Source organism: Musca autumnalis, unplaced genomic scaffold (assembly GCF_047663935.1).
Source record: "Musca autumnalis isolate F117 unplaced genomic scaffold, ASM4766393v1 scaffold_5, whole genome shotgun sequence".
NCBI lineage: Eukaryota > Metazoa > Arthropoda > Insecta > Diptera > Muscidae > Musca > Musca autumnalis.
The window spans coordinates 177843983-177869129 of record NW_027412088.1 but is presented as its reverse complement, the minus strand read 5'-3'; the positions used below and the strand labels follow the sequence as shown (position 1 = coordinate 177869129).

General features: G+C 33.3%; 1 protein-coding gene across 7 annotated transcripts in view; it reads right to left on the bottom strand.

Annotated features, from left to right (window-relative positions):
• Positions 1-25147, bottom strand: part of alka (glycine receptor subunit alpha alkaliphile) — a 73381-nt gene that overhangs the window by 36441 nt on the left and 11793 nt on the right. For 2 of the 7 annotated variants that reach the window (XM_073992568.1, XM_073992563.1), the window contains exon 2: positions 12833-13065. Coding sequence is in view for 5 of the 7 variants with exons in the window: in XM_073992563.1 (XP_073848664.1) it covers positions 12833-12891 (59 nt within the window). In the remaining 2 variants the exon portion in view is untranslated. Of the gene's footprint in view, positions 1-12832; positions 13562-25147 lie in introns of those variants that run through there. The other 5 variants (XM_073992566.1, XM_073992565.1, XM_073992567.1 and 2 more) reach the window with 5 other exon arrangements.

Below are 25147 nucleotides of genomic sequence, written 5' to 3'. Positions count from 1 at the left end.
ATGAGGTACGGGATTTTTCTTGTAAAAATTGCAAATTGGTAAAATTGTAGAACATTTTTAGTTCTTGGTCTCTATTCTGTTTCTGTGAAAATAGGCCTGTTCGATAACCCAAAAGTTTGTACCACGGTGGAATAAGAAGGTGTTACATCAAATCATGTCAAACGTCAAATTTGCTCATAATAATGCATTACTGTGAATTGCTTGTTTACATTTTGTATGTGATTTTATTCACAATAAAGCATTTTGACAACTGGTATGAAGATCAGCTGTTTTTGGCGTTACACCTTATTATTCCACCATGGTTTGTACAAAAATAGTTGTACAAATTTGTACAAACTTTTACAAAATGCTGTTCGATAACAAACTTGTGCAATAAAAGAGAAATGAGAAGAATTTTGTTTGCTGTCCACTTTGCATCTAAAGTACATCTTTTAATGTAGTGATTTGGATTGAATTTTGATAGCATACTTCGGTATGTTTTTAAACTAGTTTAAAAATAAAATAAAAATGCAAGACATTGCAAAATATTCCAGAATAAACAAGACTACTGAGAACATTATTACATTAAAAAATTATAAAAAAAAGTCTTCATTAAATTCAACCGAGCAAAAGCAGTTTGCATTCTTTCCATCACCAGTTCAGATGTCGACTGGGACTGTAGCTCCACTCAAATAATAATTTCCGTCGTGTACATTGCCGCTAAATGTTCGCAAATTTAGTTTGTATTTTTTTATTCTGTAACAAAAGTTTAGAAACATACACTCTTCTTCTTTTGGAAGAAATCAACGACATAGAACTGTAAAGACTGGAAAAGATGCATAATGCACAAATGTTTATGAAACAAAGTATATAAACATTTTACCAACAACAGGGGTACGTTAATAGCTGTGTTCCAGAACTAAAAAGTTTTTACAATTTTTACGACTTTTACACATTTTACTCGAAAAAGCGTTCCCGTACACAGAAAAGTTGTAAAATGTTCACTTCTCTTTAAACAAAAATAGCGCTGAATGCCGCTCTCTTTAAAAACTTTTTACTCGACAAATTTGAGCGTGTAAAAAATAGTAACATAAATGCCGGCGTCTGATTGGCTGGTATGCCGACTTTGACATTTGTTCCAGCTTTTTTGACGTTTTTTCCATTTTTGCGTTTCCGAACTTTTTGAAAAAACTTTTGTGTTACAACAATTTTTCTCTATTTCTCTCTTTTACGAGTTTTACTATTAAAAAGTACGGGAACAAAGCTAATGATAAAAACCCCATTAAAGTGAAATTCGGCAGATTTAAGGAAAGCAACAAGTTGGACTCAGGATTGTATTCCATAGCAGTTTCCAGTTCATTCAATATGAACTTGGCGGTTAAAAACGCTTAACAGAATGTTGTTATGGTATCGTAACAACAGAGCTTAACTCCATCTATTGACAAATGTTAACAATTGACTTTTCCAATCTTTATATATTTAAATCTTTGAAGAAATTGACTTTGCTTGCAGGGATCTCTAAACCATGTACCGAACGAAGTGCATTTTCCACGATTTGGGTGGGCGGCATTGAAGATTGTAGAAATCATGACTCTATATTGCACGACTTTTTGCTGCCGTCCATTTCATAACCTCAAAGATATGTGTAAACGATATAGATTAACCTACTATATCCATTAAGTCCAATCGGTTAATCTCCAGTAACGACACATAAATTGCCTTATGTAAAAAGATGCGATGTGATGCAATTTTTTTATTCCTCACTCACTAACATACCTAATCAAGAATTTCACAATTTGGCAACTATTTTTCCATTTTGTGCTAGAAGTACGTTCCCGCACTTGACTTTTTTACAACTTTTTGTTCGTGGTGTAAAAATCCCTATTCAGAGCCATTTTTGTTTAACGCCCATACCTAAATAATTCACCATCCTACCACAAAAGCGCTCTTGGGGCGTCCGTATTACCCAAATAGGTTATGACCGAAATCCCGTTTAAAACACAAAACCGCGATTAAAAAATATGAAACCTTTTTTCATTCGTAATCACAAATAATTTTCTTTTACAATAAATTGATTTTCATGATTTGTTTGGTTTTTGTTTTCAAAATACAAAACACACACAAAACCTATTGCACGTTCTGTTAGAGTTGAAATTTTTCAACTTTAAATAAAATACGCTCGACGTCTTTCGGTAGTATTCATAAGAATACATACAACATTGGTGCCACCGTGGTGCAATGGTATGCACACCCGCCTTGCACACATGAGGTCGTGGGTTCGATTCCCCGGCCAGGCAACATCAAAACACTTTTCAACGGTGGCAAAATACCCCTCAGTAATGTTGGCGACATTTCCTGAGTATTTCAGCCATGTAAAACTTCTCTACAAAAGTGGTATCTTAGGCACGCCGTTCGGACTCGGCAATAAACAGTAGGTCCCATATCATTGAGCTAAATATGAATCGGGGGCACTCATTGATATGAGAGAAGTCTCCCTTGTCCCTTATGGGATGTTTGTGGAACAATTATATTACATACAACATACGCTTTGAGAATACGGCATATACATATGTATATACATGTGAAATTTACTGGATTCCGTATGTGTAAACATGCTTTTATTTTGAAAATTAGTACACCTCGGCGTATACGTTCCAATGATTTAATTGTTCATGGCATATGTAACGTCATTGCTCATACGCATGCCACTTTTCACTATCTCAGGTTAGTTTAGCTTAAAGAAATCTAAAAAGAAAACATAAAATTAACAATAAAATCTAAGTATGTATATTGCGTAATTATCACCAGCAAATAATACCCGAAAGCATAAACGTTTACATAGTTTTTGTGCTTTTATGGCAGTTTTTTGTTTTTAGTTTATGGATGGCGTTTATTTGTGCCATTGCACGATAATCGTGTGCCATGTCATGTCACGACATTGTTGTTCAAATTAAACTTGCGACAAATTTACACCAATTGATGATGACGATGACCACCAGCGAAGTAGCTTAAGTTTTGTTTGTGTGATTGCAAAAAACAAAAAAACACTTTTATTTGGCACTTCCGGGTTAAAGCGCGCTAGTGAAAAGGAAGGGATTCTCAGAAATTTAAAGGTAGATTTATGTTTATGGGTCTTTATGTCAATAATGTGGAGGAGCATTTAAAAGAGAAAAACAATTGTTTTTTGGGAATTTCAAAAGGAAAACATAATGGACCAACACGCCTTTTAGACTATACACTTACATATAAGATGATTAAGTGCATTATCTCGAATTACCGATTTTTGTCGGTAAGGCTATGTTTAGATTGTAGCCTTTTGCAGGGTTAACCTTCTTTATGAGGATTTATTTGAAATATAAGCAATGGAATTGACAGTTGAAACCCAGAGGGTTTGTTAAATCCGGTTATATAAACGTAATATAACTCAAAAATCAGTTAGAGAATCGCACTACAGAGCCATACAAAAATTCGCCCGCTGCTGTTCCATACTGTGCCTTGTAGAACATTTACATTTACGAAATCGAGTGGCTTTCAACTGTCAAATTCTTTGCGTATACGTCAAATGAAATCTCATCTGAAATCCATTGCATTTCATTTGACGTTTAAGCAATGGAATTGACAGTTGAAATCAAGTGGATTTCGTAAATGCAAACCTAGCATTTCAGTACAGTAAAACGCCTGTTATGCTTAGTTTACATTTGGCGTCGTTTCGTGATTTCGAAGGCGTTTCGTGATTTCGCGCGGAATCAAGCAAAATTTATCATGATTTCGCATACAAAAATGAAATCCTCTCATTTCGTGATTTCAGCGAAATCAACATCGAAATCACAGTACACATGATATACAACCCTGCTTTTGCCTAAAAAAGTACCAAAAGTTGCAACACTTTTCACGTCAATTGCTGCAACAAAAAATTTTAGTATCAAAATTTGTAAACAATGTGAAAAAAATATTAAATTACTTTGTTACAATGATATTTTTTATTGTGTTCCCGTACTTTTTAATGGTAATGTTCGAAAAAAGAGCGAATTGTCAAAACTTGCTTCCCCATACAAATTTCTTAAAAAATACGGGAACGGGAAAATGACGGAAGTTGCAAAAACTCCAGCATAAATATCAAAATCAACGTATCGGCTATCATATTAGATGCCAATGAACATGATTGCTGCTAGTTTCTACTAGGCCAAAATTGTATGGCAGAAAACAGGAGAAGAGGGTGTTATTCGGCGCTATTTTTGTTTAAAGAGAAGTGCAAGTCTTGCTAGATTTCGGAGTATGGGAACGCATTTTTAGCACTAAACGGGAAAACTACTGCAAGTACTAATATTGTGCAGGTTCTGACCACAACTTTTATCTATCAAATGGCCTGTTCCCGTACTTTATAAAGTGGTAAAAGTCCCAAAAGTTTTAAAAGTCGTAAACGATTTTCATATAAATTTTGTGTAAGGGAACGAAAAATGTGTAAAAGTGGTAAAAATTGTAAAAAATTGTGGAACAGAGCTAAAATTTATTATAACGGTGTCTCAAAGATAAAATAATTTTTTTATTTTTTCATTTGTTAGTACTATACACAATTAATACGATACATAGATAATTTTACGATAATTTTCCAAATAAAGTTTTAAAGTTCTATATTGTCGTATATATTTGATTAATTAATTCAATTTACAACAACTTGTTTTGAACATTCATGTTCGATCAGCTGCGCATATGCATCTACCTTGATCATTGTGATATGTTTGAAATCAACAAAAAAATAAGTGTAAACACCGGGGTGTATTTCAGGATTTCGTGAAATCCATTGGATTTTGGAGCGCAAGTATAAACTTGGCATTAGACTATGAACTTATACTATGATTTAAACTATCAATCCCGTACAATATACGTCAAATAAAATCCGGTGGATTTAGAACTACGTTTTATTTGACGTATGTACTATGGAATTGACATTAGAAATCGAGTGGATTTATAAGTCTAAACGTACTATTAGACTATGCTTGATTTATCAAATCCAGTGGATTTGAGTTGTCATTTTAACGCAATATATGTCAAATAAATAGAGATAATGCACTTAAACATCGTATAATACCCTAGACAGACGGCAACGTTAATTTGCATTAAGATGTGTATTTATTTTTAACCTGACAGACGACAGTTTCTGCATTTACTCTTTCCTACATGAATATGGGCTCTCTTTTACAGCATAGCCATATTGAAATACCTAAATTCAGTTTAAATTGCCTTTGATTTTGTGCATTAAGAATGTGGATAATGAACGAATTAATTTTAATTAAGGCAGCTAATGCAAATTAACGCTGCCGTCTGTCTAGGGTATAAGTGTATAGTCTAAGCCAAGTTTAACTCAAGAAATACGTTAGATAATCACATTACTGGTATACTACAAAACTACAAACCTAAGGCCATGTTTATATTATAGCCTTTAGTAGGGTTAACCTTCTGTATGAGGATTTATTTGAAATATAAGCAATGGAATTGACATTTAATATCCAGTGGGTTTGTTATATCCCGTTATATATAAACGTACTATAACTTCGCAAGTAAAAAGTATTTGCAAGTTCTTGCAACCACTTGCAAGTTCTGTCACTTCGCTTTTACTGAACAAGTTTGTTATCGAACAGCATTTTGTAAAAGTTTGTACAAATTTGTACAAACTTTTGGGTTATCGTACAGACCTTATATAAGTCCATATTTATATTAGGCAATTTTCCTTGCGGCAATTGTCAGTTTGATGGAGAGAGAGGTGAGGTATATGGTAACCCTTTGCCTCTCAACACCCTCTCTCACCCACAAACTGGCAATTGCCGCAAGTAAAATGGCCTAATGTAAATTGGGACTTAGAGTTTTTGCTGGGTTATTGTACGTTTACATATAACCGGATTCAATAAAGCCAATGGGTTTCAAATGTCATTTCCATAGCGTATACGTCAAATAAATCTTCATAACCCTGCGTTTACACACGACAGGACAGTTGAGTACATGTATTGATTGTCAAAAATTCAAAACTTGCCTGTGTGACGTAGGCGTCCAGACAACTGCAAAAACAGTTGTAAAATTATGATTGAAAATAGTCGATTTCTTTTTGTTTTTCGTTCACATATATTGTTTTTGTTCATGTTCTTTTGTTTTCAACACATTTCAATTATTATCTCACACATTTTCACAAAAATGTCAAAAATTTGTTAACCTTACTGTCTGTGAAAAAATGATGGACAGCTGGGAGACAACCGACAAATGTATGTATGTTAGTAAATCAGAGTTGTATTTGAAGACAAATTGTCTGGTGTAAACGCCTAGTAAAGAAGGTTAACTCGGTAAAAAAGCTATAATATAAACAGACTATTAACCTTCTTTATGAGGATGTATTTGACGTATTCGCAATGGATTTGACAATTGAAACCCACTGGATTAACTAAATCCTGTTATATGTAAACATACTCTAATTAGAACTGTCACGAACGAAACTTGAAAAGTGTTTATATTAGCATGTTTATATTAGAGCTTTTCGCCAGGATTTATTTATGAAGATTACGTGCAGGTATACAACATTTAAATCTACTGGATTTGGTAAATTCACTAAGTTTAAATTGTCATTTTCATTACATAAACGTCATATAAATCCCCATAAAGGGAATTAACCCGACAAAAAGTTCTAATAAAAAACAGATATTGCTGCATTATTTAATTTTTAATGGATTTGACTTGAATTTTAATAAAACCTTAAAAAGTTGTTTTTTTTTCTATATTTTGAATGAATTGGTCTGTTCCAGTACTGCATTTTTACTATTTTTTCGATAACATAAAGAAAATATTGTTACCGTTGTAAAAATGTGTAGATTCTTGCAGGTTGTGAAACACAGCAAATTTTAGGAAAATTTGTTTAAAATGCATTTAAAACCATTCAAAGGAGGTCACAAATATATCTTCATAGAAATTTAAATACTAACGAGTTAAAGGTATGGTCTCTAAGCTACCAATCGCTTTTGTTACCATCAAAAATGCTAAAAATACATTTCCTTAAATATCAAAATGGTCATTTTGAAATGACTAAATTATACGAAAAAAATGAAGACTCACTAATTGGTAATAGCGTGGTGGTGGTTGTGTGGTAATGGTCGGAAACATGTTTCCGTTTTTTTTTAACATTCGAGTAGTAGTTGGGTGTAGTTGTTGAGTAATAACGAAAAAAGACAATCACTGACGATGTACACGTCAGCTATTAACTACAACTACACAGTAATAAAAATAAAACAACAACAATGACATTAAACTACAACAACATCAATAACAAAATCGATAACTCTTAGACCTAGATAAGTTTGAAGCAGTAAACAAAACAAAGAAAAAAAAGGACGAAACGAATCGAACATATCAAACAGTTGACAAAACGCTTTCAAGGTTACTCCATGTGAAATCGTCAAAAACAGAGAATGCTAATGTTGTCATTGCACGAAATACTTCAGAAACAAAGTTATTATGAATGCCATACACATGGAGAAATTCGCTTTATCTTTAAATAGGTAGTTAAAACGGATAATAAAGTTATCGACAAGTTGCAATTGTTTTTAATTCAATAATTGAAACTTATAATCAAATAATCTAAAGCAGGTTTAATATTGGTCTTAAATGTAAAACTTAATTTACACTGGCACAAAAAAGTATTTGGGGCAAATATTTTTTTGCCAAATGTATGTTCGATGAAATAAACGGCGTAAATGTAGAATTTTATAAAAAAACTTGCTTAGTGTAAATTCGACTTAAACTTTGTTTATATCAAACGGGTATAATTATGAAATAACCAAATAAATAATCTCAAGCAGGTTTAATGTTGGTCTTAAATGTAGAAAATAATTTACACTGGCACAAAAAAAACAAGTATTTGGGGCAAATATTTATTTGACAGATGTTCGATGGGATTAACGGCGTATATGTAGAATTCTATAAAAAACTTGCTTATGCTAAGTTTACATTTACGAAATCCACTCGATTTCATCTGTCAATTCCATAGCTCAAACGTCAAATGAAATCTCATCTGAAATCCATTGGATTTCATTTGACGTTTAACCTAGTCCCGGTCCACACTAGAGAGATTTCATTGAAAAAATGTCATGAAAATATGCGTTTCTAGATCGAGTTTCATAGTAGAGTAAAATCATAAAATTGTTGTAGTGGGGAATTCGATTTAAGAACGCCTAATTTCATGAAATTTGTTAATGAAATTCACGCTAGTGTGGACCGGGACTTATGGATTTGACAGATGAAATCGAGTGGATTTCGTAAATGTAAACATAGCATTAGTGTAAATTCGACTTAAACTTTGTTTATATCAAACGGGTATAATTATGAAATAACCATTGAAAAAAACTAGTCGTATAAAAATCTGTTTAATATAAACCATGGTGTAACGCCAAAAACAACTGATCTTTATACCAGTTGTCAAAATGCGTTATTGTGAATAAAATAACATACAAAATGTAAACAAGCAATTCACAGTAATGCATTATTGTGAGCAAATTTGACGTTTGACATGATTTGATGTAACACCATTTGATGTAACACATTTGATTCCACCATGATATAAACGTAGTCTAAAAGATTAAATTGCCGGCGGCAAAGAAAGCATTACGGCAATATTCAGGGCAATCACGAATAAAAATTCCATGCGGAATTTTTTCCCTTTCCCAACTTTCAGAATTTTTTATTTCCATATTTATGTCCAAACAGAGATTTTTTTGTCGATTCAGAGAGAATATTGCATAATTTGGTGATTTTAGTATTTTCCAACGTTATAAAACATTGAATTTTTAAATTGGTTTTTCATGCGGAAAATTCCGAGGGAACTATTCATGATTGCCATTATTATTATGATTATTATTAGTCGAAATCTTCTCAACTGTCATTTAAATCCATTTGATTTCATTTGACGTTTAAGAAATGGAATTAATATTGGGTCTGTTCGATAACTTCGCAAGTAAAAAGTATTTGCAAGTTCTTGCAATTACTTGCAAGTACTTCTCATTTCTCTTTTACTGAACAAGTTTGTTATCGAACAGCATTTTTTAAAAGTTTGTACAAATTTGTACAAACTTTTGAGTTATCGTACAAACCTATTGTTACGAATGTAATAGGCGGTTTATATTAGAGCTTCTTGAGGGGTAAACGTTCTTTATTAGGATTTATTGGACGTATGCCTAATGAAATTGACATTTGAAACCCAGTGGTTTTATTAAAATCGTTTATATGTAAACGTACTATAACTGATAGATTTAAGTTCATTTAGATGAATTTCCGTTCTACCTTGCTTCTTGTGCCAGCTTGCAATTTTTTGAATTTTCTAGCAACATGTTGCAAAAAACAGAGTTGTATACGAGGATTTATGGCGGATTTAAAACAAATCCACTCAATACGAGGATTTATTTTTGTATGGAAAATCTGGTAGATTATCGCCGGATTTAGCAAATAAATCCTGCGCTAAATCCGACTAGTGTGAGGTCATATCTAAATGGCCTATTATAGTACGGTTACATTAGAGTTTTTTGCCGGGTTAACCCACTTCATGAGGATTTATTTGACGTTTGCGCTATGGAATTAAAATTTGTAACCCAACCCCACTGGGTTAATCCGGACATGCAGGCCACAACCTGCAAAAAACCGAAAATCGAGAGGTACCTTTCTATGGGGGCTATATGAAGGAGTGGACCTATACCAACAAAATTCTGGGGGAAGTTTTATACCCCAATCGTAGACTTAATACCAAACTTTAGCAATTTCGAAGGAATATTGAGGCCACAACCTTCAAAATACCGAAAATCGGGATGTATCGTTCTATGGGGGCTATATGAAGGCGTTGACCTATACCGACAAAACTCTGGGGGAAAGTTGTATACCCCCAACGAAGACTAAGTACCAATTTCAGTCATTTCGGTGTGATAATGAAGCTAAAACCTTAAAAATACCGAAAATCGGGTGGTACCGTTATATGGGGGCTATATCAAAACGTGGACCGATATAGCCCATTTGTAATACCAAACATCCTAGGGGTAATAGAAACTTCTATACCAACTTACAAAGCTCTATCTTAAAAATTGCGAGCTGTATCTTGATTTCAACAGACGGACGGACGGACAGACGAACATGGTTATATCGACATAGAATTTTACCCTGATCAAGAATATATATACTTTATAGGTTATCCGATGAATATTTCGATGTGTTACAAACGGAATGCCAAATTTCCATATTATGGTGGAGGGTATAAAAATGGAAAAGCAACATATTTAGATTTGGTCTCGGATGTTCTTTATTCTTCTACCTGTCTCGGAAGTATTTGGAACGAAAAGATCGATGAAAGAGAAAGATTCGTTGAACTATTTCGGTCTCGGAACTATTTGGAATGAAAAGAACGATGAAAGAGAAAAATTCGTTGAACTTTATCGATGTCGGAACTATTTGGAACTACTTTAAGGAACTAGTTCCTTTTGGGAAAAGGAACTAGAAAGATCAATCCGCTCCGGGAACTAGATTGCCCAACTCTAGTAACTACACATCCAACGTTCCAGTAAAGTTTGGCGTCATTTCTGAATAAAGACTATATGAGCAAGGCCAACATAGATCTATTTCTTCTTTATTCTTTTATCAGAAGTGATGCCCAACTTTACTGAAATGGTAGATGTGTTTTCGGCTTTAGTTTGCATTTTTTTATTACAAAATGTTAGAAATTTCAACTTAATTTACACTTGCAAATAAAACCAATATATGAGGCAAATATGTCATTTATTTGATAGATATTCAAAGGAATTGACAACTTAAATTACACATGATTTATAAAACCTCTTAGATGTATATAGGTCTTTATACACTCTTCTTTTGGTCTGTTCCTTTACTAGGCGTTTATACCAGACAGTTTGCCCTCAAATACAACTCTGATTTACTAACACCTACATACATTTGTGGGCTATCTCCCAGCTGTCTATCAGTTTTTCACAGACAGTAGGGTTAACAAATTTTTGACATTTTTGTGAAAAAGAAGTGAGTTGATAATTTAGATGTGTTGAAAACAAAAGAATATGTACAAAAACAAACTATGTGAACTGAAAACAAAAGTAAATCTATGGTTTTCATTCATAATTTTACAACTGTAGCTGACCCGAAAAGTGGCAAAACTGGAAGCAATTTTTAAGAGAGTGAGAGTGGAGAGAGTGCTAAAATGGCTTTCTCTTCTACCACAGGCTACCAGCAAAATTTCTGCAGGTAAAAAATTGCAGAATTGATTTTTCGACTTTTGTTTGACGATTATTTCACAATGAAGGAGAAAATGGAAGAAAAACAGAAGAAAAAGTCGAACGCTGACAAAACTAAATTAAAAACTGTGAAATAAAAGACGAAAATTGATTTTTTATGTTTCTTTTTGACACTGCTGCCAGATCTACCATTTTTCCGTTCCTTTACTTTTCTGGTAAAAATGTTCATGAGAGAGCAATTTTGGACAATTTTGACACTTTTCTCTTTTACCACCCTTACCATTAAAAAAGTAAAGGAACAAAGCTTGTTTTTGCAGTTGTCTGGACGCGTACGTCACAGAGGCAAGTTTTGGGGTTTTGACTATCAATACATGAAGTCAACAGTTCTGTCTTTTGTAAACGCAGGGTTACTTTTGAGAATGGTAAAACCGGTAAAAGTAGTAAAAGTTTAAAACTACTCCCAGGAATTGTATGGTGTCTGAAGTAAAGGAAAGCTTTTCGAGTAAAAAGTGGTACAACTTGAAGATTCTTGCACGTAAAGGAACAGAGCTTTTGTCTTTTGAGAAATGAAGTCTACAAACTGGCTTGCTTGTAGAGATCTAAAAGCAACTGCGTATAAAATGTAACAAACGGAGTGCATTTTTCATGACTCCTTGTGGACTGCATCGAAACATGCAGTGATATCACGATAATGAATACAATAATGGGATCAATGTGAACAAAAAGTAAAGCACTACCACTTTAATCCTCTCAATTAATTTCTCATTACATCGTAATCCACTGGATCGTAGAAAATGAAATTGTTTCTTTTGTTCCGGTCCACACTGGGGTGAATTTCATTAAAAAAATTCATGAAATTAGGCGTTCACAGATCGATTTCCTCACTACAATAATTTAATGATTTTATTCTAGTATGGAACTAGATCTAGAAACGCATAATTTCATAATTTTTTCAAAGAAATCTCTCTGGCGTGGACCGGGACTTTATAAATTTGACAGAAATGTCAAAAATAGTAGATTGTTGCAGATTCTGGAACAAAGCATACATTGCATTGAATGTGGACATAATTAAAAATTGATGATTTTGGCCTAAATGTGGCTTCATGGAACTGAAGCTAGGAAACAGGTAGCACAAACTGTGTAGCGTAGGAGTAAAAAATTGCAATAATACCCAAAAGTAATAGGATGTGTAGATTTACGAAAACTACAGGATTTCAAATGCCAATTTCATTGTGTATACGTCAAATAAATCTTCGACATAAATTCAGAGAATTTTTGTGAATTGACATTTGAAATCCAGTAGTTTTCTTAATTACTGGATTTCTAGATTGCTAGTGAGATAAATCATAAAGTTCCAGTGTGGAATCCCCAGGAAAGAAGAAGAACAGGACTTCCTAATTCAGCATTTAAATCTTTTAGCAAACTTAGAACAGCAGCTCGATACCTTAAAGAGCTGATAATATATAATTTATTCTACAATTATTCAATTGAATTTATAACTTAAAGGACGTGTTTTACAAAAACACAATGCGCTCTTTGTTGTAATACAAACTTTACATAAACATGTCATTAATAAATATTCAAAAATTACTTACCACATAAGTATGACACCAAATCCAAATGAGAAGAAAAAATTCATATATCTGTCTAACATTGTTGTTGTAAAGACAACTTGTTGCTAGTCGAGAGATATTCTTCATAAACAGATCCAGGAATAAGGGAAACAAAACAAAATTCAAATCATCTCACGTTCGAAGAGAATTTTGATATTTTCATTATTAGTTTTTTATTTAATTATATTTCTTTTATTTTATAAAGACGATGTAATCTGGAATAACACATAGATTATCATAAACTTTCTTTTTCACTTTGTTGGTTTTCAAATCACAAGACACTTGTTTTCATCGACTATTTGTAGTCATAAGGATATGTTTTGTAGGATTTCCTTTAAGTACACTTGATACCATTAAATTATTAAATATTTTTAAGTTTTTTTTATTAATTTCTATTTATTTGTATTTATTAAAATTAAATTAAATTCGAATTTTCCGTTCGATTTTCTTATTTTAGTTTTAGATTTCGTTTTGCGGTTTTATTGGAAGCCACTTTGCATTTCTTAGATTCAAATTTCTTGACTATTTCTTTTTTGTTTTATTGTTGTGTATCTTGGTTCCTTACGACGACGACAAGCAGCAACAACCAACCGTATGCTTAAGTGGATATTTATCGAATAAATCTCTAGAAAATAGATGACATTATCACTAGCTTGAGGCTGACTAACTGACTAGCCGGGCAACCAACCAACAAGCGACCCAACCGACTGGAGGGAAATGTTGAGCGGCAGCTGGCAACATTTTTCCTCAAAACCAAAAACTACTGGCAAAAAAAAAAAACCAAGTGATATCTCTCTTGGAATAGAATCCAGACAGATATTTATATATACATGCCTACACACATATATTTGAAGAAATGTTTTATTTAAATCTTCTAAAACAAAGGAGTGGGAATAATAAGTCAAGAAAATTGTCTTCTAATCTAATTCAAGATCATTTTCCTATAGTACGTTCACATATAATCGGATTTAATTAACCGACAGGGTTTCAAATGTCAATTTCATTGCGTACACGTCAAATAAATCCTCATTAATAAGGTTAACCAGGCAAACAGCTATAATATAAACAGGCTGCTTAACCCAAAAAACACTAGCACCTAAAACTCGAGTAAAGAAGTTACGTGTTTTATTTGAAAGATGTAAATGGTTTTTATTAAAACACATTATTTAATTTATCCTGACAAATAAATGACTTTATTCAGATACCAGAGTTAATAGGGTTTAGATGGAACCGATAAACCTGCGTTTACACGAGACAATTTGTCTTAAAATACGACTCTAGTTTCCTAACACATACAAACATTTAGCGGGGGTATACACGATCAGTTTTGCTCAAATAATCGTTTGCTCGCCAGTGTGACCGTTCATGTGTGTCAGTCATCAGGCAACCACAAAATATTTTGGTGTTGGTGGACAGTTTGACAGTTATCGATATTTCCGAAAAATCGACAGTGAAATCTGATCGTGTGTACCCCGCTGTTGTCTCCCAGCTGTCCATAATTATTTCAAAGACAGTAAGGGTAAAAAATTTTTGACAAGTTTTGGGTTTTTGACAATCAACATATGAACTCAACTGACCTTTCATGTGTAAACGTCTAGTAAGTTTACATTTACGAAATCTAGTGGATTTCAACTATCAATTTCTTTGTGTATACGTTAAATGAAATCTCATCTGAAATCCATTGGATTTCATTTGACGTTTAAGCAATGGAATTGACAGTTGAAATGAATTTCGTAAATGTAAACCTAGTATAAATCTATATGTCTTCTAAAAGTAGAAAAGTTTCCGTGCTTTTAAATTTACATATAATAGGTAATTTAGATGTGACATCAGCTCTGTTCCTTTACGTGCAAGAATCTTCAAGTTTTACCACTTTTTACTCGAAAAGCGTTTCTTTACTTCAGACACCATACAATTCATAGCTCTGTTCCAGAACTAAAAAGTTTTTACAATTTTTACCATTTTGCGTTCCCGTATACAAAATTTATATGAAAATCGTTTACGGCTTTTACAACTTTTACCACTTTATAAAGTACGGGAACAGGCCACATATGTGAGCAGTTTACAACTTATACTACTTTTGCCGGTTTTACCATTTTCAAAAGTAAAGGAACAGACCAATCATTAGCCGGATTTAGCCCATTATCAGGTTTTATTAGCTAAATCCGGCCAAAATCTACCAGATTTCCCATACAAAAATAAATCCTCTTATTGAGTGGATTTGTTTTAAATCCGTCATAAATCCTCGTATACAACTCTGTTTTTTGCAACATGTTGCTAGAAAATACAAAAAGATGCAAGCTGGCACAAGAAACAAGGTAGATGCATCGGTGAATTGCTACAGCAAAAATAATTTAAAATGTCAAAATTTGTAAACAAGCCGAAAAAAAAGTTTTCTTTGATATACAAAGTTGATTTTAATCTACCTAGACTAAAATTTACGATGTCTAAACAATAAAACAATTCTTTATTTGCTCATTAGTTAGCATTACTAGCATAATGTGCTAACATTTTCAATATTAAACAATGAATTTGTATGTTTTTGAGACGAATTCAATTTACAACAATTTCTTTTGACGTTTCAAATTCGATCAGATGGGCTAATGCATCTACGTTGGTAATTGAGCGACAAAAAAAATCAGCTGACTGCCATTTAAATCCTCCAAAGGTATATCTAAATGCAATGAGATTTGTACTGGATTGATTAAATCCAGTTGAGGATTTACGGCTAGTCTAAATGAGCTTTAATTTCATTCCATCTCATAATTCCCATACCATCCTCGATTCATGAAAACAAAACGTAAAGTAACTAAATCTGCAAAGTAACAATTTGTCTGACATCTCAGCGGGTAAATGTCTCGAATATAAATGTCAGATTATACATACATACGTAAGTATGTACTGAATGAATTCCAAGATGATTTGTGGTGGTAATAGTGTCGCATTTTTTGTGGTCATTTCCACTAGTAAAAAAGCAAGCCAAAGCTTTAAACATTTTCTCTTCCTTCAATACGAAACCCTTTTGCCATCCAACCAACCATTCATCCGACAACAATCATCATTTAAATTGAGACAACAATTGAATCGCGTGCCGATTTCATTTGAAGAATCATATGTGTGCGCCTACATATAACCAAACTACCTACATACATCACTCACCGACCGATCGGAATGGTTTAAGTGTGCGCTTTTCACGCTTTTGTATGTGTAGTATAAACATCCCCATTAGTGGCAGTGCATTGCTTACATTATTATTATTATTTCGGAAATGTTGTACACACAAAACACTTGAACCCCAAGTGTGTAACAGCTTTGACCACACCACCACCGTGCTGCATACATACCCCTTGTGATCATTGTAATACCTACCCAGACGTACTGACTGTGATGTGATATCTGTGATACTCGTTTAAAGCGGTTTGCGCCAACAGATTAAAGCCAATTGAAAATTATTCACATTGCGATGTACTTTTTGACACTTTTTTTCGTGCAAATGAAGAAGATTTGCGAAAAAATAAATTTATTTTTACTTTTCATTGTCATGGATGTGAGAAATTATTATTGCTGTTGTTGCTGTCGTTATATTTATTTATACTTTTCGATCAGAGCGACAGATACGGAGTAGTCTTTGTAATAGAGGAAATATTTTTTGTGGGTTTTGTAATTGATAGCATAACCATTGACAAGATCAATTTAAATTGATGAGGTATTGGAATGTGGTGGTGATCGTACATAATCAATTTCATTGTCAATGTCAAGTTGAAGATTCAAATGCAATTGGTTTGTTTCTTCTTCGGTATTTTAGAGAGAGAGAATAGATGAGATGCATAATTGGATCTCGAGTAGTGTGATCACCTGCCCTTGGGAATCTAGTAAAAACTATCTAAAACACATTGGAGCTTTTATGAGGATTTATTTGACATATGCGCAATGGGATTGACATATGAAATCCAATGGATTTATAAAATCTGGTTATATGTACTGTAAAGCTTGGTTTAGACTATACACTTATTAATTAAGTGCATTATATCGATTTATTTGACATATATTTTATCGAAATGACAACTAAAATCCACTGGATTTGCTAAATCAAGCATCGTCTAAACGTACTGTAAGGCTGGGTTTCCCTAAAAATATTAAAGTGAAGGAACAGTGTATTTTTCTTGCTTTCGTGGCTTCATTTCGGGTAAAAGAATAAAGAACGGCTAAGGCGAATTTGAATTAGGTTGCTTTTTTCATTTATTCTTTTACTGGAGCAAATCAAGCAATAGGCTGATTGTGTTTCTACCTTCACTTTCAAACTAAAGGCAAGTTTACATTCACGCTCCAAAATCCCCTCGATTTCATGAATTTCTAAAATACAACAAATATACTATACTAGGGGACCCGGCGAACTTCGTCTCGCAGTTTGTTAGGTACAGAACTTGATGGCTTTGGTTCAAACTTATAATACTTTTATTGCAATCACCTTGTTGAATGGCTAATATTTTTTTGTTTTGAACTGTTTAGGACGATCTTTGAAGTAGATGCACAGAGAGAAGGTACTGAGAGGCAAAGTGTTTCTATTTTCCTCGACTCTCTATCCTATAAACCAGAGATGGGCTTCTTTGCAAAGACAGTATAGTGAGGGTGCCCACTGAGTTATTTTTGCATTTGCTTCTCTCTCTCTCTCTCACTTGCAGTGTAATGCTTAGTTTACATTCGGCGTCGTTTCGTGATTTCGAAGGCGTTTCGTGATTTCGCGCGGAATCAAGCAAAATTTATCATGATTTCGCATACAAAAATTAAATCATCTCATTTCGTGATTTCAGCGAAATCAACATCGAAATCACAGTACACATGATATACAACCCTGTTTTTAGATGGTCAATTGCTGCAACAAAAAATTTTAGTATCAAAATTTGTAAACAATGTGAAAAAATATTAAATTACTTTGTTACAATGATATTTTTCATTGTGTTCCCGTACTTTTTTAATGGTAATGTTAGAAAAAAAGCGAATTGTCAAAAATTGCTTCCCCATACAAATTTCGTAAAAAATACGGCAACGGAAAATGACTGAAATTGCAAAAACTCCAGCATAAATGTCAAAATCAACGTATCTGCTATCTTATTTAAATGCCAATTAACATGCTTGCTGCTAGTTTCTACTAGGCCAAAATTGTATGGCAGAAAACAGGAGAAGAGGGTGTTATTCGGCGCTATTTTTGTTTAAATTTGATTAATTTCGAAGTACGCGAACGCATTTTTAGCACTAAACGGGAAAACTACTGCAAATACTAATATTGTGCAGGTTCTGACCACAACTTTTATCTATCAAAATTTATTATGATGTCTCAACGATAAAATTTTTTTTTTTATTTTTTCATTTGTTAGTACTATACACAATTAATACGATATATAGATAATTTTACGATAATTTTCCAAATAAAGTTGTAAAGTTCTATATTGTAGTATATTTTTGATGATTAATTCAATTTACAACTTGTTTTGAAAATTCATGTTCGATCAGCTGCGCATGTGCATCTACCTTGATCATTGTGATATATTTGAAATCAACAAAAAATAAGTGTAAACACCGGGGTGTATTTCATGAAATCCAGTGGATTTTGGAGCGCAAGTGTAAACTTGGCATAAGTGAATAAAAACAAACAATAAACATCATGTGGTTGTTGTTTTCTTCACTCATACATATGCACACTAAAACATTGATGGAAATTCTGGGCGACGCACATATAAACTAACAATAGCCGCAAAAAAAAAAATTAGGCAACTGTAAATCGGGACTAAGATAAGCAAATAACACGTTTTGCGATGTATGTAAATAAAAATATTTGGAAGCACAGTTGAAGCAAAATAAAGGCCTGCGTACATAAGCTGCCTTGCCTGCTTACCTTGCTTACTTCTGATAAAAGAATAAAAAAGAAAAAGGCAACCCAGTTCGAAATTTCCTCGGCCTTCTTTATTCTTATATTTCTATTATGTCAAAAATGAAGCAGGAAAGCAAGGCAATCAGGCAGAGCAGCTTATGTACGCAGGCCTTAATATCATAACGCCCCTATTCGTTTCATAATCGATGGTTTTCTCCAAATCTTGTTTTTACCACTGAACACGATATTTCACTCAAGCAATTGAATACGAAGGAAGGGTCGTAGGAATTTGAATTTAATGCTGAATATAGTGCTTATTTAAATTTGCGTTTTAATCAGGAACCACCTTCTTCTGCTTTTTTTCTGACTTCTCTGTTTAACGTGATCTCCCGAATTCTACTTGCATTGCAAGTTCGAAATTAGATGCAATGGCTCTGGTAACACGGGCAAATGCGGTAATTCAATTTTGACTAAGACTGTACAACCCAGTACTTGGTACAGATATCACAAAAAAATTAACGTTTAATAAGTATTTACCTTTATGTCGCCCGATAAAGAATATTTGTAAGATAATTCGAACAAAAAATCTGCAGTACCTCCGATTTCTTGTTTTTTTTTCCAATTTTGATTATCATCCTTTTTATATGTACACCAATACAGTGTACCAACAGTACCAGTGTACATACATATGTATGTATTTGGCCATTTGTAATTGCCTTCCAGCTCTGCGGGAACTAAACTGATTGAATTCATACTCCTTTTCAGGGGTATCAGTTTATATCTGGTACAGCTTAAATTTTATACCGCATAAATCGGAAGTTGATCTTTCGAAGATGTTTTTACTTACGGTTTAAAAGTATACATACATATATGCCACAACCTCAAGGCCTGGGTACATAAGCTGCCTTGCCTGATTGCCTTGCTTTCCTGCTTCATTTCTGACATAATAAAAATAAAAGAATAAAGAAGGCCGAGCAAATTTCGAACTGGATTGCCCTTTTCTTTTTTATTCTTTTATCAGAAGTAAGCAAAGTAAGCAGGCAAGGCAGCTTATGTACTCAGCCCTTCACTTCCAATAAAACTACCTCCGAGCTCTTGATTTTTCAAATAACCCACCAATTCTTGTGGATTTGTACCATTTTCCTCAAAACTGTGGAAAGGTGAAGATGATAACGGCGAAAGTGTTATCATCTTCACCTTTTCAATCGGAATCTGACCGAAACCACCACTAATAAATGAAAATTGATTTGATTGTGAACATGGTGTAATAATATAAGGTGTAAGTGACAATCATACGGTTTTGAACATTTTTTTGTAAACTGAATTGTCAGTGCCGCATAATAAATACATGAAGTGTAGAATGTATCACATTATGTATAGAGTAATTTCGATGCCAATTAAAATTAAATTTTAAATCTTTTCATTTATTTCCTGTAATTTTTTCTGAACTATTTTGGAAAGACCCTAGTATTCAAATGTTGCCATTGACATTTAGTTCCCATAAAACCATGTTGTTGTTTTAAATTTGTTAGCTGTTGTAATTCAAGCAAACTCCTTACTTCTTACACCATGATTGTGAATAAAAACTTCTATACAACTTTCAAAAATTGACAAAACAGAGGCGTACAACGGACCCTCACAGTTGGTGCATATACATACAATTTTCACCAAAAACTGTCCAAATAAGTGTCAAGGTATACTCCAAACGCGAAGCTCGATAGAAATTTGTGGAAAAATTGACTTTCTTGAAAAAACATTTTTGCAAATTTGTCGAAAATTTTCGCATTTTTTTAGGTTTTATCCTTTTCTGCCATGAGACCATTCCGAATTGGTGCGAATTGTCAACATCTGTTCAGCCGTTCTTGAGTTATAAGCGTAGTAACTAACATCATCCTTTTTTATATATATAGATAGATAGATAGATATACACAGTTTTACGATAATTTTCGAATTAATTTATTAATTTTTTATTTGGTTATTTGATAGTGAACCAAATATAAAATAATTTCATTGTTATTTGTTCAAGAACCTGCAAAGTAGAACTACTTGCACTATTATGCCCGTTTAGTTCTAGAAATTCGTTTGCGTACTCCGAAAACTAGCAAGACTTGCACTTTTCAAAAACTAGCAGCATGTTTGCTGGCATCTGAATGGCTGATACGTTGATTATCAGGTATGTGATGGAAAACAATTCGACTCGTTTTGCCATAAATCGAAATCGTATATCTCCAATTTTGATGAATATTTTAATGAAATTGAAAATGGATTTTAAAAATATTATTCGAATAACGGGCGTTTGCGAAGCAAAACTATATATGTATATCATCAACAGCACTCCGATTATATACCATTTCGATTCTGCAAATCGAGTCGATTCGGTTTTCATCAAATACCCGTTTGACATTTCTGATGGTGTTTTTGTCATTTCTGCTATTTTTCCGTCACCGCACTTTTTGAACAAATTTGTTTGGGAAATCAATTTTTGACAATTAGCTCATGGTAAATTTTAGTTTGATTTTGGGCGAAATCATGAAACCAAACTTAATTTACACTAATTTAACGTATTTCCCAAATACTGGTTTTAGGTGCAAGTGTAAATTAGGTTTAAACTGCTGGCTTTCTTGCTTACCCTGCGTTTAGACATGACAGGACAGTTTAGTACATGTATTGATTGTCAAAAACCCAAAAGTTGCCTGTGTGACGTAGCCGTCCAGACAACTGGAAAAACAGTTGTAAAATTATGAATGAAAATCGTCGATTTCTTTTTGTTTTCCGTTCACATTTTTTGGCCTGTTCCCGTACTTTATAAATTGGTAAAAGTCGTACAAGATTTTCATATAAATTTTGTGTACGCGATCGCAAAATGTGTAAAAGTGGTAAAAATTTTAAAAACTTTTTAGTTCTGGAACAGAGCTTTTGTTTTTGTTCATGTTCTTTTGTTTTCAACACATTTCAATTACAATGTGAACACAAATTTTGGGGCAGAGATAATTCCTTTTGGAGATGAAAGCTCTTGGTGAGTATATTATGAATCTTAAAGGACAGATCCGCCGTGAGTCGAACTTCCGCGTTATGGCGTGATGAAGTTTTTGCTAGAGACCCTGTAAGGCATCAGGAATTAGCGCCCAGCAAAACATTTTGGAAGTTGTGCATGTAGAGTTATGATTTCACAACATCCTTCGTTGCAGTCCACACGGAGTTATGAAAAATTTACTCCGTTGCCTACATTTAATAAGCAGTTGCTTTAGAGATCCCTACAAAACAAAAACAGTTGGTTGATCCCTACCCGCCGGTGCCGACATCCTTTCTTCAAAAGAAAAAAAAGAGTGTATATATTTCGAAGAATTTGTTATAAAATAAAAAAATACAAATTAATGTTGCGAAAACTTTCGCGGTAATTTACGAGAAAGCTTGGTTTAGGCTATACACTTATTAATTGAGTGCATTATATCGATTTGTTTGACATATATTGTATGGAAATGACAACTAAAATCCACTGGATTTGCTAAATTAAGCATAGTCTAAACGTACTGTACGGCTGTGTTTCCCTAAAAATATTAAAGTGAAGGAACAGTGGATTTGTCTTGCTTTCGTGGCTTCATTTTGGGTAAAAGTATAAAGAACGGCTAAGACGAATTTCCTTTCTTCAAAAGAGAAAAAATGTGTATATACTTCGAAGAATTTGTTATAAAATAAAAAAATACAAATTAAAGTTGCGAAAACTTTCGCGGTAATTTACGAGACGGAAATTTTTAATAGAGTGGAGTTGTAGTCCGTGTCGAAACTTGAACTAGTGATGGGAAGGCAACATGAAAAAACCTTTAGGATGATGAATCAAAATCAGGGTGCTTGGATTAAATGGAGAACGACGGAAGTAAACTTAAATGTGATCGAATTCAATCGAAACTTTTTTAATGTTTATATAATAAAGTTCTTTGTGTTCTTGTTTTACACAAATAATAAATGCATTTTATTTATTTTGGGATATTTCGCAATGGCTTGCATTTTTATTGCACCTTTAGACTGATTAAAAATGCAATCCGAAGAATACCTTTAAATTCAATCCAAAGCACTACATGAAAAGCCATTATTCGGATCGAAAATGGAGTGCATCCTAGCTGTGTGCTGTGGAAACAAAATGGAGTGCTCCTAGCTGCGCGCTCTCCTGTAAAATTCATAAGTGAATGTACTGTACACTTGTACTGATTAAACTGCATCCACGGATGCAAACTTTCTGCTGGGCGTTATATCTTTGTTCACTGTTGTTTTAGCTTATTTGTGAGATGACATGTCTGCAGTCAAATCGAATGAGGATTATTTTCGTAGAGCACTTCGACCTTCTAACTCGCTTTCTTCAATGTCCTTTTCGTCCTTTATTTTAAGAGCCGCTATAAAAGTACCACAAGATGACGTTTTTCAGCTTCGAAATGTTCTGCAAAAATGTCGCTCAGAAAATTTTAGGTACGGTTCTCATTGACAGCTAATCGATTTTTTCGCGTTTTCATAGTCATTTTTGATATTTACCCCTGTTTGCACAGAAAAAACTGTGTTTTGTGTTTTTGTATGTTTTGTAATATACAAAACACAAATATATAAAACACAAAATATAGTCTTTTTCTGAACAAACACAGGGTAAATACACAAAGCGACCACGAAAACGCAACATAATCGATTATGTGCCATTACAGATCAAGTCTTTTTACACGCCCTTCACCCCTAAATGTTCAAATCATTAGCATCATCCTTCAAAGTTTACGTAAATAATTAGAAAGACATTTTGTGTAAAACAATTCAATTGCTAATTACGTATCTTAGCACTGACAATAATGTAAACTGCATTTTTCCAGCGAAAAAAAACTATTTGATTGCCTCAATACATTTCCTGATAGTTTTGCATTTTGAAAAGTCAATAAAAATTATATAATTTCCAAGAATTCCATTTTTTTTTTCGTTTTTCAATTTTATTTTTCCTATCAAGTTGAAAAACTGCCATAAACTGGTTACATATCAATGGCGCAGAATGTCAACTTTTAATTACCCATAAACGAAGAAAATTGTATTGCGCTTTAGGATTTTATAGATTTTTGTGTAATTTTAAGGTTCTTTTATAACAAATCAATACTTGTTTTTTTATTCCCAAAAAAGAAAAATCACATAAAACAACTATTCGTCTTTATATCATAAACACATACAATACAGTTGGTTTTTTGTATACCAACAATCCTTATGTACACCAACCAACCAATAATCAATCCTCACAGCTGTCGGTGATCATATTACAGGATTTTTGTCAATAATAACGGGTAGTGTTTAACAGTTGTTTTGTAATCTAATTGGAATGCATATAGTATATATGTATGTACATTTGTATAGCATTTTGCTTATTGTGTTTATTTATGTAGTTGTCTACTAAGGGAATTTGATATTTTATAACATTGGGATTTTATATCACTCATTTTATTGGTTTTTGTCCATTTCTTAAATGTTTGCTTTATTATTTGGCCATTGACTAATGCAGGGAAAGAAACGGATTAAAGAATTAAATTAGGGAGACAAAATTTACAAATTAGCCAAAATAAACAAAAGAGAGAAGTCATTTCACCTCATCACATTTAATGTCATGATTACTTTCATAATTTATGTAGATTTTTCAAGAAAAATTACAGCGACATTCATACATTGTCATGAGATACATATGTATTTACATAGAAGTCCAATGTTTAATATAATTTACAGTGACAACTTAATCACAAATTTAGGAAAACTATTTATTTGATAGATATTTAATGGAATTGACAATATTAGCAAGTTTACACTTACGCTCCAAAATCCACTGGATTTCACGTAATCCTGAAATACATCCCGGTGTTTACACTTATTTTTTTGTTGATTTCATACATATCACATTGATCAAGGTAGATGCATATGCGCAGCTGATCGAACACGAAATTTAAAAAAGATGTTGTAAATTAAATTACTTACTTACTTAGCTGGCCCATTACAGAACATTTGTTCTATAGGCCGAACTAAGAAGAGATCTCCATTCCTCTCTATTTGTTGCTTTGCACTCTGGAATACCGCGCCTTTTCATCTCATCATCCACTTGTTTGCGCCATCTATTCCTTGGCCTGCCAATTCTGCGTGCACCGCCATGTGGCATGTATTCATACGCCTTTTTAGCGGGTTCATCATCGCTCATTCTTATGATATGGCCTAGCCAACGCAATCGCTGCATCTCGATACGTTTAACAATATTGATGTCGTTGTATAGCAGATACAGCTCGTGGTTCATGCGACGTCGATATTCACCGTCAACGCAGATTGGTCCGTAGATCTTTCGAAGAATTTTTCTCTCAAACACACCAAGCACTGCCATGTCTGCTTGCGCAAGTACCCAGGCTTCGGAGCCATACATCAGCACGGGTAGT